The sequence below is a fragment of the Amphiprion ocellaris genome, chromosome 5 (genome assembly GCF_022539595.1).
Source record: "Amphiprion ocellaris isolate individual 3 ecotype Okinawa chromosome 5, ASM2253959v1, whole genome shotgun sequence".
Classification (NCBI taxonomy): domain Eukaryota; kingdom Metazoa; phylum Chordata; class Actinopteri; family Pomacentridae; genus Amphiprion; species Amphiprion ocellaris.
The window spans coordinates 312,885-331,172 of NC_072770.1; the positions used below are offsets into that span (position 1 = coordinate 312,885).

Genomic DNA, 18,288 nt, shown 5'->3' on the forward strand with positions numbered 1-18,288 from the left:
GAAAATCAGAACAGGATTAGATGATTCACAGAGCAGACACTGTAGCAGATAGAATTTGCAAATTAATATCAGAGATAATATTTTATGAAAAACAACCCAATATGACTGGTTTGTTCATCCAGTCACATCTGAGTAGACACTGTCCTTATTATTGTCCTTCTTAGACTATACAAACTAAATGACTCCACTGTCTAATATGACTTCTGTACATGTAAATACACTCGATATTTGCATGTTCCCAAAATAAAAACTCAGTATGGGTGAACACACCTCTGATCACTAAACTGAGTCCAGTCTGTCTCCAACAGGCTCCACATGGGAAAGAAGATTAATAGAAATATGTGATTATGACACTAACCAATGATGGAAAAGATTACAGGATGATCAGTGATCATCTAAAATGAGTCAAAACACAGCTTCAGCAGTAATCAGGATGCAAAGTTCCACTACTCAGAGCTGCAGCTCCTAGAATGACACCATGGATAAAGCAGCAGCTCCACCATCACCTCTACATCACAGACAGCTCAGTGCTTCAGACTTAGCTCTGGACTTATCAACAGAAATCAGTTCAGCATTCTGGGACAACTCAGACAGCGTGAAGGGTTTGGCTTAGCATCAACCTGAACAGAGGGAGTCCAAGAAAAAAGATCTAGTCTGCTCTTCAGAACACAACTGCAAGACAGAACTTTCCCAACAATATGATGAAAGCCTGATGAACAATGGGGGAACGTTCTTTAGTCAGATGACACCAGGATAAACTGTTAGGCTCAGAAAGGTCATGGCAGGGTTGGTGTAAACCTGATAAACATGAAAGCATATTACTGATAGACAGTGGAGGGAAAGGACTGACACGGGGCTGCATGAGTTCAAAAAGTGTTGAAGATGGTATTTACTGATGCTCCATGAATACATGTGAATGTACCAAAATCCCTTCAGAGTTTCTAAATAAGAAAAAAGGTAACACTATGACCACACTAAGAATGCCTTCTGGCAAACAGCAGCTCAAGAAAATAGTCTCAAAGAGTGACAGAAAATCTCTCCAGAAATACTTTATGTTATTTGTTATTTCTTTTTTACTACTAACCTCTGTGTAATTGTGTATATTCCACTAACCTTTGTTTATTGTTTCTTGTACTCTGGCAAAATAATTTTCTCCGAGATGAATAAAGTAGATGTTATCTTAAATGTATGCAACACTGATATCCTCCATTTTGAGAAGGTTTGAGTCTCTCATCAAAAACAAGGCAGACATGCAGGACAACAAAATAAAAGATGTGAAACTAAGGAATGAAAGGTGTTCTGTTCCTACTGTGGGTTCTGTACTTGGAATATATGAAATCTAAACTGTGCTGAATGTGATATCAGAGAAAATACTGTTTAACGTGGAAATAATGCTCGCTGGAAGGTGATACAGTTTAGAATAATTTGACAACCAGGTAACACTGCACAGGGCTGTTTGTACTGTAAAAGGGAAGCAGTCCTCTATAAATACTGATGTTCTTAACAGAGTTCATGCTTAGTTTCCATCAGCCCTAGCTCAGATGTGTGTAACACCAGGACAGAGGGAGAGGAACAGTGAAGGAGCTGCTGGACTTCAGATACTAGAAAGCTGAAGATGAACTCTATTAGAGAGAGCTCTGGGGTTTTAAAGACACGGTAAAACCACAGCCTTAAACCTAAACACTGACACAGCAACACATCCAGGTGTAAAGTACGACTTACCAACAGCCTCCTCCAGGACCACTGAGCCGAGGAGCAGCAGACACAGCAGGAGCTCCATCATCTGGATCCAGAAGGAAACGTGTTCACTGTATCTGAGCACAAAACACAACGATTGCTTCCATGAGAACTCCACTGGGAGGAATCCTAATTACTGGTTCAAATTCAATCAAAGATGACATCCATTACTAATTAAAAGAAACAATAAACTCTCTATTAGCGTTAAACATGGAGCGTGTTTAGAATCACTGCTATCATCATAATAAAATAATGTGTCCAATGCTGCATTAATAATAAGTAATAACATCTGTACACTGAGACACAATCCATTCCCACAGACAGTTAACAACTTGTATACTAAAACTGTATGTACCTAAACCCATATTTGGATGGTTTTAGGCCAAAACTGTACCTTTACTGCATTACTCCTTGAAGGAAATACATGTCAAAGATGTTCCAAATGAATTCAAAACAGTCTCAAAATAAATTAGACCACAAACTCATTTCACATAAAGCTCCATCACACTCTAATATAAAGAGCGATAGAGAGAGGAGCAGCAAGAGTGAAATAAACTAAAATGAGTGGGGAAACAGAGATCGGCCATGAAATCGGCTTGGAGTTTAATGGAGTTTTAAAAAGAGAGCAGTGTATCACACAGCTCCAGATACATCCCATAATAAGGCAGAGGATAGTCAGCTCAGTGCTCTTCACAAGCTGGGAGCACAGATATTCATAAAAGTGTGACACCGAACTGCTCCTAAAATACTGAAACACTTCTTCTGACATCACGACTGCAGGTGTGAGAGCTGAATTCTGTAAAAACAGTTATTTCTATGTGTGATCAGACGTCACAGCTGTTAGTATGAGCCAGCAGAGATGTTAGAGACACATTTACAGCAGCAGATTCCAGCTCACGGCCCGCTGCTGGAGGTCTTCTGTCTCTGGACCAGTGTTTCTCAAATAGTGGGGCGCGCCCCCCTGGGGGGGCGCAGAGGCATGTCAAGGGGGGCGCGAGCGACTGGGAGGAAAAGGTCCTTCAACACAGAACTAATTAGCTGAACTATTGTTTTAACGTCGGCCTGTTTTTCGCGGCGTACAACAATACTAAATTGCGCTGACCCCATAGACTGTATATGCCATAGATATAAATAATAATAATAATAATGATCTTCTGTATATACCTATGGTATATGCGCTGGCCGTTCAGACTCTGAAGTACAGACTCCTGAGAACGGGAGAACGTATCGTTAATGTGCAGTCGGAACACCAGCGTACTCGATCAAGTCATGTACTCGGCTCATCTCCTCCGATTATTTTTACCAGCAATGTCAAACATACGGCCTGTGGGCCAAAACCGGCCCACCAGACTGTCCATTTCGGCCCGCGGGACGACTTTACAAATGATAAAAATTACAACAACATTAACTGTAAATTGTAAATTTGTAAAACTGTAAATTTAAAATAATTTCTAGAACTTGACAAGTTGTTCTGATCATGAAGTAAAATACTAGATTGTTCAGTTCCAGATACCTGTGACTGAATGTTTTGTGTTTTTGTAGATAAACTGTTATCTGGCAGTTACAATGCATGTGTAAATGATGAACTGAAGCATAATAGGCTACTGTTGAAATTGAACTTGTTTTCCTTAAGAAATTTCAGGTTCATAATATTTTGTAAAAAGATAGTTCATTAAATGTGAACATTTTCAGAATGTACTTTTTTTGAACTAAAACAAAGGGGAAAGTTGGAGTTGTGGTTATGTATAGGTTATTATGCTGTGATTTTACTGGTGGGGCCCACTGGAGATCAGATTGGGCTTTATGTGGTCCCTGGACTAAAATGAGTTTGACACCCCTGATCTTTACTGTGAAAAACAACAAAATGGAATCAGATAAAATAACACAGCCCTGCATAGTCATGTTTTCACAGTTTTTTTATTTATATATATATATATATATATATATATATATATATATATATATATATATATATATATATATATATATATATATACGCACAAAGTTATTGGGGGGGCACGAAAGTTTTTTGTCCTCCAAAGGGGGGCCCGACAGAAAAAATTTGAGAACCACTGCTCTGGACTAACCAATGAGAAGCTTCTCTCTATGGGAAAGCTGCCTCAGGCCTTCATTTAAATCCTGTTTTACAGCCAGCAACTAAAACTTACTGAAACTTGCATTAGTGTGGAGAATAATACAACAATGCTTGTAATATTCCATTATACTGGGACCACCAGTCACACAAGCAGCTTCTTCTTCAGGAAGTAGTTTGGCCTAACTCTAGTTCTTCTGATGCTCACTACCAGTAATACTGTTTAAAAAGATACACAATCAGTCACAAAACCAAAACCACTGGCAGGTAGAGAGAACTCCAGTGATCATCTCATGACTATACAATATTCAGCTGTGAAACTGCATGAGTCTGGGAAAAAAAACATCTCTTTATATATTTATAGTCTCTTTCCTCCTCTGTGGTTGCTATTCGTTTAACTGTGGGCAGAGCCAGGAAAATAAACCATAAAATGAAAAGATAACAGTATGTCAGTGGTGTTGTCTCTAATGAAGCAGCTTGTTGGAGATGAACCTCCTGAACTAATGACTGTTTAAAGTCTGACAGGAAACAATCAGTCATGAACACTAAAAACTATCGGTTGACTTTTCTGGCACAAAATCTAATGTTTTGTTTCAATCTCAGCATTTTAATAAACCTCATTTTAAAGTTTGCTAACACATAGCAGCAATATGTCTGTAAGCTAAAAGAATAATTCTAGTTCTCTCTAGGTCTTCAAATGAAGGAAGACAAAACATTTTCAAAATCATTTTTTCCATTTTAGAATGAATACTATTTAAATGCTATGATTTTAAAATATTAGAAAAAGTCCACAATAACATAACTACTGTTGAATATTTACGCTCTGAAACCTGAAACCCATCAATGGGTTTGAAAGGCAGGTTTTCTTTTTTAAAATTATACCGTCTATCAGAGTCAGAGAACTGTCAGATTTTCTCATTTCTAACAGTCCATGAACCCATCATGTGTCATGTGTGTTTCTGCCAGGAAATTAAACAAAGTAAACCTTTTTAGAGACCAGAAGAGAGACTGAGAGGAGAATGAAGCATACTGGATGAATAAATAAACTCTGCATGACTCAGAAACAGTGAACAGAGGAGCCAGTAACTGAGATCCATTCAGCAGACTGGTCTAAGTTATTTACATTTTACTGTTCTATTTCTGTGATAATCAGTCCAGCGTCATTTTTTTAAATCTGCCATAACATCTGGATTGAACTGCACTGAAGACATTTCTGGCCTTTCTGGCCATAGTTGTGCTGTTTCTGTTATGGCCTCTGTCTAGCCCCGCCCCCTTCTGGCTGTCCACTCCTCTGCTGGTGTGTCTCCGGTCTGTGCAGCTCTCCATCCCATCACCACCATCGACTATAAAGCCCGGCTTCACACGGCAGTCAATGTCGGATCATCCTGCCTGTTGCCTCAGCTCTGCAACAACGGTGCGACACACTGACCCGTCGGAGCAGCCTACCTTTGCCCTCAGCTTTCCTCCGGAGTGAGGACCTGGACTGGAACCCCACCCAGAGCAAGCCGTCCTCCAGAGAGAGGACGCGGACCCCACCAAGGCACCTCCAGATAGAAGACTTCAGATGGCATCCCCCAGATAGAGGACATGGACCCCCGACTGCTCCGGTCGACCCAGCCCCAGCATCTCCACTGGATGCCGTCAGCACTGGCATGTGCCTGATCCCCACTACCGATCCCCCTACCGATCCCCCTACCGATCCCCACTACTGATCCCAACTACCGATCCCCCTACCGATCCCCCTACCGATCCCCACTATCGATCCCAACTACCGATCCCCAATACCGATCCCCACTATCGATCCCAACTACCGATCCCCACTATCGATCCAACTACCGATCCCCCTACCGATCCCCACTACCGATTCCCACTATCGATCCCAATTACCGATCCCCACTATCGATCCCAACTACCGATCCCCACTACCGATCCCCACTATCGATCCCAACTACCGATCCCCACTACCGATCCCCACTATTGATCCCAACTACCGATCCCCACTATTGATCCCAACTACCGATCCCCACTACCGATCCCCACTATCGATCCCAACTACCGATCCCCACTACCGATCCCCACTATTGATCCCCACTACCGATCCCCACTATCGATCCCAACTACCGATCCCCCTACCGATCCCCCTACCGATCCCCACTATCGATCCCAACTACCGATCCCCCTACCGATCCCCACTATCGATCCCCCTACCGATCCCCACTACCGATCCCCCTACCGATCCCCCTACCGATCCCCACTATCGATCCCAACTACCGATCCCCCTACCGATCCCAACTACCGATCCCCCTACCGATCCCCACTATCGATCCCCACTACCGATCCCCACTACCGATCCCCCTACCGATCCCCACTATCGATCCCAACTACCGATCCCCCTACCGATCCCCCTACCGATCCCCACTATCGATCCCAACTACCGATCCCCAATACCGATCCCCACTATCGATCCCAACTACCGATCCCCACTATCGATCCAACTACCGATCCCCCTACCGATCCCCACTACCGATTCCCACTATCGATCCCAATTACCGATCCCCACTATCGATCCCAACTACCGATCCCAACTACCGATCCCCACTACCGATCCCCACTATTGATCCCAACTACCGATCCCCACTATTGATCCTCACTATTGATCCCAACTACCGATCCCCACTACCGATCCCCACTATCGATCCCAACTACCGATCCCCACTATCGATCCCAACTACCGATCCCCACTATCGATCCCCACTGCCGATCCCCAGGATCCTACCTCCCCCCTCCCTCACCCGTAGTGAATTCTGGTCTTAGGTGGTGTTAGTAGTAGGTTTGTGTTATTGTGAATAAAAACCTGTTTATTTACAGTCTGCCTGTCATTTGCTCTCACTTTGGGTTCACATTTTCCCCCACACTGTAACAGTTTCAATAGAGCTGTTTAATAGAATACATTCATGTTTAGGGGCTATAACTATAATGGGACTTTCATACTATTATTGGCTGCTTTCACCATTAGCAAATGTTTTTTGTCACTTGTACTCTTATTCTGTCTTCAGGTGAACTGCTGAAATGTTTAAATTCCATCTGCAGAGAAACTTTCTCTAACTCAGCACCTTCCTCCAGCGTAGCATCCATTTCTCCTCTGCCCTTCATCTCAGCATCTACAGCGACCAACCAGCTGGGAGGGCTGCTTCGGATTCTTTGTGAAGGCTGGGATCTGGTATCCAGTTATAAAACTGACCATGTCTTATTTTAAAAATGCTAAATAAACTGTGATAAGCCTGCCTCAGCATTATTCATTTTAAAGGGACTAAGGCTGCAACTAACGATTATTTTAATAATCGATTAATCGGCCAATTATTTTTTTCGATGAATCGGATAAAAAAAACCGACACATTTTTAATTTCCGCCGCTTTATTCAGAAAGAGAAGATTTGGACTGACAGAGCAAATAAGATCATTGTAGTGAAGCCTTTGTCTTCAACCATCGACAGAAGCCTCATGTCAGGGACCATCATGTTGAGGATGCTGTCAGTCAGGACAGATGCTTGCTGTGGTGGACATGATGTCTTTCTCATCATGAAGCCTGTCATTGTTTGCTGTTGATGAAATGAGAAAGATAGTATAGTTTGAGTATGTATTATAGCACAATTTACAATAACTCAGTAATTATCTTGTTTTATTTGCAGTATTAGGTTAAGGCAAGTAAGTAGTCCAAAGAGCAAAACACAAAGCGCACACACACACATTATATGTATATATATATATATATATATATATATATATATTTTTTTTTTTTTTTTTTTTTTTTTTTTTTTCAAGCACCATAAAAAATGCTTCATTACATAAATTGAGATGTAAGAAGTTACTTTAACCCCTGTTTGGTCTAAATGCAGTTCATCCTGCTTCACTCCAACACAGACCAGTGTCTTCACTCAGACTTTGTGAGAAAATTAAAACTTGAGGCTTAGTCTTTAAATTATTACCACCATTGTGGGCAAGTTACGTTTATTTATAAATCATACTGAAACACTGCTTAAGCTGATTAAAGTGAAATAAAAAGTTTCACATGTGCGCGCACACACACACACACACACACACACACACACACACACACACGTGCCCTATTACTGTCATTAATCAGCTAACAAACAAACGCTAGCATCAGAAGAGCTAGCAGAGAGACTAACGTTACGTTTCCTCACTTAAAACAGAACAAACGTAGGATAATGTAGTGACTTACCTGCTGTTGAGCTCCTTCATCCTCATCAGAGACTCCAACGTGTTTCTGTTTCAGGTGCTGCATCATCATCGTGGTGCTCCTGTTCCATCACGTATTACTTTTGTAAAGCTTGCATGTTACGCATGTTTTTGTTTTGTGAAGCGTGAAATGCTGCCACACTTTTGAGGACTTCGGTCAAACTGTTTTCTCCGTGTTGGTCATGTTTCATTGAATTTATTTTTCCTTTGAGTGACGCATGTGTCGCGCGACACAACGAATCAATAACGAAATTCATTGCCAACGCTTTTAATCGATTTTTATCGATTTTATCGATTCGTTGTTGCAGCCCTTTAAGGAACTGAAAGTGTGTTGATCCAGAGCTGAGCAGGAAAATTCATAGATGAAAGTTTCTCTTCATAGATTTGTTCCACAACTTGTTCCCAAAAGGAGATGCTGTGACTTACAATTTTCATCTCTAATGTGATCAGAAGTTTAACTGTCTTAAAACTGTCGCAGCACAACAACATAAACACACAAAAAAATGCATTGTTTCCTCCTGTGAGTATTGACAACTTGAATACAGCTAATGACTGATTTCAGTGGCAGCACAAGCAGCTGTTTGACAGTAAAACCTCCAACAGTGTGTCGCTTCTAAGGTTTGACAGACACAGTTTTAGTCACTTGAAGTAGCTGCCGTCTCTCCTCATCTCCCTTCTAATTTCATTTTCTACTTTAAAGCCAAGGCTGTTGAGGGACTATTGAAGGCAGCAGTAGAACAACCACACACTCCTTCATCTGTCCTTCACCACATTGCCTCCTTCTCTCAACTTCATCATCCATAGAGGAGTCTGAGCACCTGAGGCCATACATTAGAGCTATGTGGACATCTGCTGAAGGGATACACACTCCTTTAAGGCACACACACACACACACGCACACACACACACACACACACACACACACACACACATGCACACACACACATTAGGACAACACAGCATCATCCAAATGGAGGGGTTCAGACTCTGCAGGGTTTATTTTCAGCGACCACCAAAGAAAGGCAAAGAAGAAAATCAGAATAAATGTGATTATCAGTTGGTGGTAATGCACAGCATGTTGGTCCACAAAGTCAGGAGAGAGAGAAATGTTGGAACAGTTTTACTGTGTGCATGTCAAAAGTTTAGATGGAAAAAACAAAAAGGCCAGGATATAAACTGTGGTATATTAACTAGGGGCGAAGCAGCAACAGATTTGTGGACTAACAGAAGACTGGTGTTTGGACTGAAATAAGACAAAGTATCTTTATCTTAATATTGCTGGATGTTGTCCTTATCAAACAGCACTGATATGTCTGATAATTTCTTGGAAGATACAAATGACTGGCAGCCAAACATATGCATATGCTAAATGTGTTTATAAGAAGAAGGTTGTGTTAATAAAAATGTTCTCTGAACTTCTTGTGAGTAATTCTAATTCACTACACCTGCTGACTCCTCTGAGTCGTTTGACAAACTCATTAGACTCATCCACAGAGTGGGGAAGTGTGAGGAGCTCTTTGAAAAGGCAATCAGGACAAAATCAATCTATCGCCTGCTGCTGAGAGAGAATTGGTCAGGATGTTCAAGAGTCAACCAAGAATCTCCAGAAAACAGATCTGCAATGAATCAGAACACAGCTGTCAGCGTGCACAGTCCAGTGTGACTTCCATCTCCATGGGCTGAGAGGCTGCCATACAGGAAGGAAGTCCTCTAAAGCGACATCTTAAGGCCTAACCCTAAACCTAACCCTAACCCAAGGCTCTACTAAAGTTTGCTGCTGATCACATGGACAAAGAAAAGGCCTTCTGGAGAAGAGTCCTACGGCCACAAGGACATATAGCACTGTTTAACCAAGTTACTTTTGAGTTAAGAGTCAAACCCCACAAATGATTAGTTTCCATATGAAAACCTGCCTGTTCTAACTCGGTAGCTACAAATCACACCAAGTAAATTATTGACTGAGCACAGAATAACATCAAATTTCCAATATTCTAACAAATAAATTACAGAACAAAACTTTTTCAAAAGTCCCTCCATCTATTATATTGAACAAAGACGGTAATATAACAACAGGACACCACTGCTGATCAGTCTTCTTCTAAACAGTTCATTCAGTAGAACTCAAAACTCAATGTTGGGTTTTACTCTAGATCCAATAAAATGATTATAAAAAGGAAGTTTAATGAGGTAGAAGTCCACACAAGAACCACAACGTTCCTTTAACCACACAAACAAAATGAAGAAGACAAAAAGCAGCTACACAAAGAGCCAGCCACTATACACTTTGGTCACCACCACAGACTAGAACCATGTTTGGAGGAGAGAAGGTAAGGCCTTTAACCCCAAATACCAAATTACCATCAAGCATGGTGGTGGTAGTATTATGCCCTGTGACTGTTTTGCTGCTAGTGGACATGGAGCTTTACACAAAGTAAGTAAAGAGGAGGATTACCTCCACATTCTCCTGGAAAACCTAAAATCATCAGAAGGAAGGTTGCGTAGTGGAAGCATTTGGGTGCTGAGAAAAGACAGTGACCCCAAACACACACAAGAAATGGAAAACAAATGACTAAATAAGGCTAGAATTAAGAGTGTAGACTGGTCTCCCAAAAATCCTGGCATTCTACAATTCTACAGTTTCATTTGTCAGACATTTTTATCCAAAGAGACGTAGATCCAACACCAGCGAGGATCTAGTCAGGAAAAAACAACCTGGAGAAGAGCCATGAAACAAGTTCAGCTGTGATAACAGAACTGTGGTGACTACAGGAAGCGCTGATGGTAATAGGACTTTTTTTTTTTTTTTGTTTGGAGTCTGTGGAAAATCCCCATGGAGAATCTGTGGACTGCACTGAAGAAACAAGTCAATGTTAGACAGCCAACAATTCTGTCAAGAGGAGTGGTTAAAGATGCAACAAGAACGAGGTGGACCACTAACAAAAGAGCCTAGTTGAGCTGAAAATGGAAAAGGGACATTTAACCAAATATTAGCTTTAATGTTTACTTTTGATTGAGGATATTTTAGATCATAGTTTAATGTCATATTTTTAGAAAACCTATAATAAATCTATGATCAACTTATATTAAAACTATGATCCCATCATAGAAAATGAAGAGTTATAGGAGTCACTGAGAGCTCCAGACCTCCGTGACATACAGTGACTTTTAATAGGTTTGATAGGGTTTCCTTTGTTTTTTTTGCACTGACAGCACATCAGACACAATTTACCACGAAACGTCTCACAAATTTTCATTAAACCTTGTTTTCTTTGTTTTTCTCCTTTACTCTCCATTAATCATTTCACACTGTCTCTCATGAATGTGGTGAGACTTAGAGAAATAAATGTGACTTCAACTCAATCTGGAGGAACTTGAAGTCGCGTCCTCACCATTTCCTTGCCGGTGCCGGTAGAGGTCTGGCAGCCAGCCAGGCAGGGCGAGGCGTACGTCATGCCATTGTAGGCGCACACCGGGTCCCAGTGCTTAATGAAGCAGGAGCAGCCCATGTTGCACTGCGACAACAAAGTCTGGGGGTTGTAGGACCTCAGAGCCCTTCAGGGATAAATCTGGATGTTGTGTCTTGGCCTGCCTCTGTGATGTCCAGCCTCGATCTACTCCCTCCTGCTCTGCTCTGCTCTGCTCTGCTAACCTCCTCCTGTTCCAGATTCCAACCCCAGACTCACAGCTTTACTCTGAACCCTGTCAGAGTGTAGCAGGCTTACATTTAGCTGTTTGCTGGTGTTCTGATTACATTCCTGTCCCTGTTAGTTAGATCCATCTTATGCCTAAAAGGTGTTCCTGCAGTGAGCCCCTGATGAATGCAGCCTCCGTTAAAAATGAAAATAATGTCACAAAAATAACAGGGCTAGAAAATACACAAAAGAAGCATTAATTACTTTCAGAAATGAGAAGGAAAATGAAGAGGAGAGTAGGAAAGTGAGTAAATGAAAAGGAAAAGGGTAAGAAAGAAGAATTCAGAGTAAGATGAAGGACAGAGTTATGAATACTTGAGGAGAGCATCAGTCTAACATTTATAAACAGCCAAATTAGACTGGGTTCTTCAAACCATGTTTCTGTAAAAACACGTTCTAACAGGAAACAGTTCTGAAGAATTACAATTACAACAAATTACAACAGACATTTTATTTTCTATGTAATGAGGAAATTCACTGATGCTGTATGTATCAGTAAAATATTCATCAACAATGTGGGGTTGGTCCCCAAAAGATCTGAGCTTAAAGAACAACTTAAAGCTTTATTTATCTTACAGTGGTTCTGTTGAGGCTGTGGCAGCACTTACAGGTTCAGAAAGTTCACAGTGACTTGAATAACAATGTGGTTATTTAAATTTAACCAAAATTACCATCTTTTCTAAACCTGAACCAAATGCAGATGGTCAGCAAGAAGCCAAACTGATCTTATAGATGCTGGGTAGAGGGTGTGTTTGTGTTTAATGAAATGCAAAGTGAGATACCAGAGATAAACCTCTCCCATCAATCACTGTTGTGTAGCAACAAAGAAATAAAAGAGATGACAAAGAATTATTTTGCATTTGGACCAAATGTCTGAAGGTTTGACTGTTTCTGATTCCATCTTGGGGTTTCTGTCTGAGAATACTTAAATCTGCTGTCAGGGACCTCTGTGTCTATTTCAGAATCAAAATGTCAGACAGTTCAGTGATTTGCAGTCTTTGTAAAACCTGCAGGCGTCTGTGTTTCCAGTCCTCTCCACAGATCATGATTTATGCATGTCTGTGTTTCTTTGGAGGCTGACCTTCATAAGAACCCCCTCAATGAATTTTAAGAACCTACTGTAGCTGTCTACACATCAGCTGCACTAACAATCTGCTTCTTTTGACTTAGACAATGACATTGCACTAGAGCTGGAAGAAAAAGATGTTTTATTTCATGTCTTTAGATTGTCTTTAACTCAGCTGGGTGGTGCACTGCTGGTGGCACAGGGCTGATTTCACATCTAAGGAGTAAAATCTCTATTAGGACTAAACCTGGAGAACTCTCCTTCAGTCTGTCCATCGGATTCTTTTATCTTCATGAAGAATTTGACAAAGCCTTCCAAAACTACTGGAATCTGTCTGGTTTTGAGTTCATCTTTCTTTAATGTATTATTGATGGGTGCTGAGTCCACAGAGTTGTATTCCACTACAGTGTTGCCTGGCCTTAGTCTGACCTCTACTGACCAGGCTTCTCAGAAACATAAAATGAAGGAGTTAGAAACAGAGTGGTGTAACGACAAAGATACAAACTGAGTTTTATATCATTTCTGTCATATTTCATAGTCTAGATTACAGTGGTTTAGTGGATTTTCTAACACACAATCCAAATATAGCATTACAGTAGCACTTTGAATGTTTGACCATTCCTGAAAACTCAAACCTTGCAACTCATTTCTCTCAAAAACTAAGAAAGTGTTTTAGACCACTCTGTTTCCACACCATTCAAATACACAGAGAAAGGTGGTATCTTCTAACATTGGCTCATACAATTTCCGCATCAACGCAGTGACATGTGCAATGGTCACAATCAAGGAAGTATAATGTGAATCAGGCTCCTTAACTTCAGTACTATTCAACCACCTCCTGGAGCACCAGCAGATATCACCAGAGCTGAACTCAGTTTGTGCTACAATCCTTGGAGGGAGATGCTGGTGGAGGAGAGAGGAAAGCCAGAAGCCTAGTAGCGGGCTACACTGCAAGCTAGGTTAAAGGCTGGACCACACAAACCACCACTCCAGACTTTTCTCCTCACAGATGCATGAAGATTTTTCAGCAATATGGATGAGCGAGGACTGAGGATTTCTTCACAGTGGAGTTTTAAGAACCTTTGCATTTTAACACTGTCTTAGAGCTACACACTACATCATGGGGACAAGACAGCTGACTCTGGCAAGAAGAAGGGAGGTGGGCTTTGTTTTTACATTAACAAGTCTTGGTGCACAGACTCTGTCCACCGGACACAGAATATCTGACAGTGAAATGCAACCCTTTCATATAAGATGAGGATTTCCTTTGTGTTTTTGTGATTTACATCCTAATGCAAGCTAAAGCTGGACCAGCACAAAACTGATGATCACCAGCAACAACAGCACATGTATGTGGCATGGCATACAACCCACAGCAGATAAAGAATTAACGACAGTCATGCTGAAAGCGGCAACTCCTCATCAGCAGAGGATCTCTACAGGTTTTGTGCCCGTTTTGATGCAGATACCACCAGTGTAAGTAGATCACCAAACACTGATTCTGGACTCCAATGAGGTCAGGACGGCACAGCATGAACATAAGCGAGGCAGCTGGAGTCAGACGGCATCTCAGGGCGATACTTCAGACCAGCTGACAGAACTCTTCACCAACATCCTCAACCACTCCATAAATCACACGACTGGATGCCCCAGAAGGTGCAGGACGCTTCATGAAAAATCCTGCGTCACGAATACAGGTGCAAAACGCAATGAACTGTATAAATGGGGAAAACGTATAACAATAATAATATAATATAGTGTAATTATAATAATAATAATAGCACCTCTTCCATTTCTTTGAAGGTATTGAGGTATGGTTGTACTCATGAGGACAAAAAATGCTGGAATTAGTGAGTAAAGAAAAAGAGAACATTTTAAGAGAGAAGGCAAACCACACTATGTTCCTCACCTCCACAATCACTGCCTGATCACCTGAAGTAGGTGGCAGATTGTTGGTTCTGGAAAGATATAAGAATGGTTCATTTTGAAGCATACTGATGTCTTTATAGTTACATGTTTATCATGGGTCTCAAGCAGAACTTCAAATGAACACTGCTAGAACTTGGTTCCCTAATCCGAGCATTGAGAGAACAACGTCTGTAAAACTTTTTCTACAAACTTGAACTCTGAGCTAAATAAGAAGCGTGTCTATAAAAGTCAGATCAATCAGGGTAGGGTTACATATTCCCTCCAAAACAAAAGGAAATACCGATCCAAACCTGTGTGGAGGAGGGGTTCTGGGTGTCCAGTGGGTGTCCCGTCTGTCATACAAATCTAACTTCTGGGTGCCATCACGAACCACTAACAGTTACTGAAACAATAAATGTGTTTCGGAGCAATCACACTGGAACCAGTTAACCTGCTGGAACATAAAGATGAAGCTGAAGGAGGCAGAGCAGAAAAATAGTCCTGAACTGTGGAGCGCTGAGATAAAATCCTCAAACAGTTATTAGCTTCTCGAGCACTAATAAGGAGAGTGTGGCGCTGGGAGCAGGGATGACTTCATGCTTGCTGAGGCTGACTTCATCAGGATGCAGAGAAACCTCTATTATCTGAGTGTGTGTCTGATCATTAGGGAACAATAGAGGCTCTATTACCTCCTCTAGCCACCTCTACCCTCATTAAACAAAGAACCATTTACTGAGGGGCATTCCCCAACACACACACACACACACACACAAACACACACTCACGCACACACACACACACACACACACACACACACACACACACACACACACACACACACACACACACACACACACACACACAGTGACCGACACTACAGCGAGGCAGAACCTACTCAAATCGAAGACATACTGAGAGTGTAGAGCTGGATTTAAGGTCAACAGTTATAAGTGTGTCAGCATATATCATGAACAGCATGCAGTAATCAGTAACCAGGTTATTTACCATCTATATGTATGCTCATGTTCCTAAAATGATCTAAACTTAAAGCATTAATAATTAAAAAAGACACATCTGTATTGGGAGAGTCAGAAACTGCTCATTAGTCAGCTGCTTTTAATGATTTAATCAATGCCCATTTTAACAATCCAACTATTTTATTAGTCATTATTTAGGCAAAAATTCAACATGATCTTCTGTTTTGATTAATCTTACATTTAAATAAAGCAAATATCTTTGTGTTTATGGACTTTTTATGGAGCCAAATTATTCATGTATTAGTCACTGTATTAGATTATTCCAAGATGGAATATTTATGTGATCCAGCTCATGTCCAAGCTGCATGTGACTCCATGAAGACCTGTGGACTGAAATCATACTTTAATTCTTTGTCTACAAAAATGGTTTTAATTGAATATAATAATGCAAAATTCTTCAACATGAAACTGTGAAAAACATAATATATATGTATAAACAAGTGTCCACTCTGCTCCTACTTTCTCCTTCCAGCTTCGTGTTCTACTCCTGTGTTTTAGATGGGAAGAGTTCTGGCCTATGAACAGCACATCTGTGACTTCTGACCTCAGATTTAAGAGCTGCCTCTCAGTAGTCATCAGTGTTTCCTCTGACTTCCTGTCCTGATTGCAGACAGGACTGGTTTACAGCTGATCCCAGGTCAGCGGTCCACCCACCCCACTGGTGGACAGTCTGGCCTTTGAAAGCTCTAAGAGACCACTTCACTTATTCTTTCTCTCTTTCACCAAATGTCTCAGAGAAGAAAATCAGTCCAAAAATTTACCCTGAATCCCCCAACACATGTGATCCTACTATTAAACATGGCACTAAATGAACTTTTTAAATCTTTCTGAGCCTTAAGATGTCACCCCCCATTCCTCTGGGTTTAGGAGCTGCAGAGCTTTGTTGAGTGGTGATTATAGTATACTGAATATTAGGGCTGGGCAAGTTAACACATTATTAATGCATTAATTAATTATTAAAGTCGATAATTATTTTAGCGCACGTTAACAGTTTTTTTTCTTGTTACTATTGTGAAAGTCCGTTGTTCCCTGCCTCTGAATCCACAGACAGACTAACCATGGATCACAGGAGGCTGGATGCTGATCTGGACTTGGGATGGACGTCATCACGTCTCTAAACTAACAGTGGAGGGAGGATTCAGACTGGTTGGAAGTAGAGATAAACTAAAACAAGACAAGCTAACAAATGCTGCAGTGAAGTAGTTATCTACAGACTGTATTCTGATTAGTTTAGTGGAAGATGTTGGTCTGAGGAACATTCTCAGGATCAACGAATGACGGCAGTATGAGCCTCAACCTGCATCACTGAAGGTTTAATGTGTGACGTTATAAACCAGGACTATAGTCCTCAATGCAGCAGTCATGGATTCGCGTCAGACCCACGTTTCCTGTCAGTCTCCACTGTCCTACATATTAAAGCCTAAAAAGGTCTAAAAAAAAGAAGTCCAAACATGGACGTCACAGACTAAAAAGTCTTCTTCAGTCAGTCCCAGCTGTGGACTTTTTCACCTCACTAACAGGGACAGCTGCTCCTGAACATAGACTGTTTCTGCTGCTCCCTGATCAAAGCAAAATGTTTCTGCTGGTTCCTGTACAGAAAAATAAGAATACAGATTTATAAATGTCCATGTGTGTTATATGTTTCCTTGCCCCCCACCTCCCCCTCTACCTCTTCTGTCCCTCTCTACCCTCCTTCCAGCAGCAGATGGGTTCCCCCACATAAAGAGCCGGGTTCTTCTCCAGGTTCCTTCCTGTTAAAAGGGTGTTAAAAGCATCTTGAGACAATCCGAATTCTAATTGGTGCTATATAAATAAAACTGAACTTAAAAGAATAGAATTGAATCCTACTGTACTGACAAAAGCTTTATTCACAGCCCCAAAGTGGATTTTTATTGTTTTGGCTGCTAAAGTGTAATGGTGGATGATCCTGTTTATCTTTGTGTCTCTGTATCAGCCAGCAGGGATCCAGAGAATATTAGGATAGATAAGTTCTGGAGACACCCAGGTTCCCCAGAGATGGTGGTCCAGACACCGTGACTCTAGTCAGGCATCAGTGGGTGCTGCCAGGCTCCCTGTGGGAACCAGTCCTGATCAGACTGGTCCGTCTGTCCCTGATCATCTGCTCATCTGTCACACCGCCAGTGTCAAGAGGAAAGAAGACAGAGGGACACAATGTGTGAGCTGAGCTTCTTTTAGAACTCTTTTCATTCATTCAACCACAATGGAATTACAGAAAACAGATGAGTAAGACCATCAGTCCAGACTGTGGACACGTTAACCGGACGCCGGTCTCTTCAGTACATTTTAGACATTAGTTTCCTTACTGGATTAATAGTTCTGTAATGAACCATTTATTGCTCATACATCCTGAAGGCAGCTGAACATCAGATCTCTGCTGTTCTAGTGCTGGCCATCGTTGCTGTTGTTCCATTTGTATTAACTTTATTAGCTGTTGTATTTATGTCCAACTCAGTGATCAGTGGTCACAGCTGTGATA

General features: G+C 41.3%; 1 protein-coding gene across 1 annotated transcript in view; it reads right to left on the reverse strand.

The window, feature by feature from the left end:
* cntn2 (contactin 2) overlaps positions 1–18,288 on the reverse strand; it is a 70,549-nt gene that overhangs the window by 40,237 nt on the left and 12,024 nt on the right. The window contains exon 2 of the mRNA XM_023264001.3: positions 1,723–1,814. Within this exon, the coding sequence (XP_023119769.3) occupies positions 1,723–1,814 (92 nt within the window). The remainder of the gene's footprint in view (positions 1–1,722; positions 1,815–18,288) is intronic.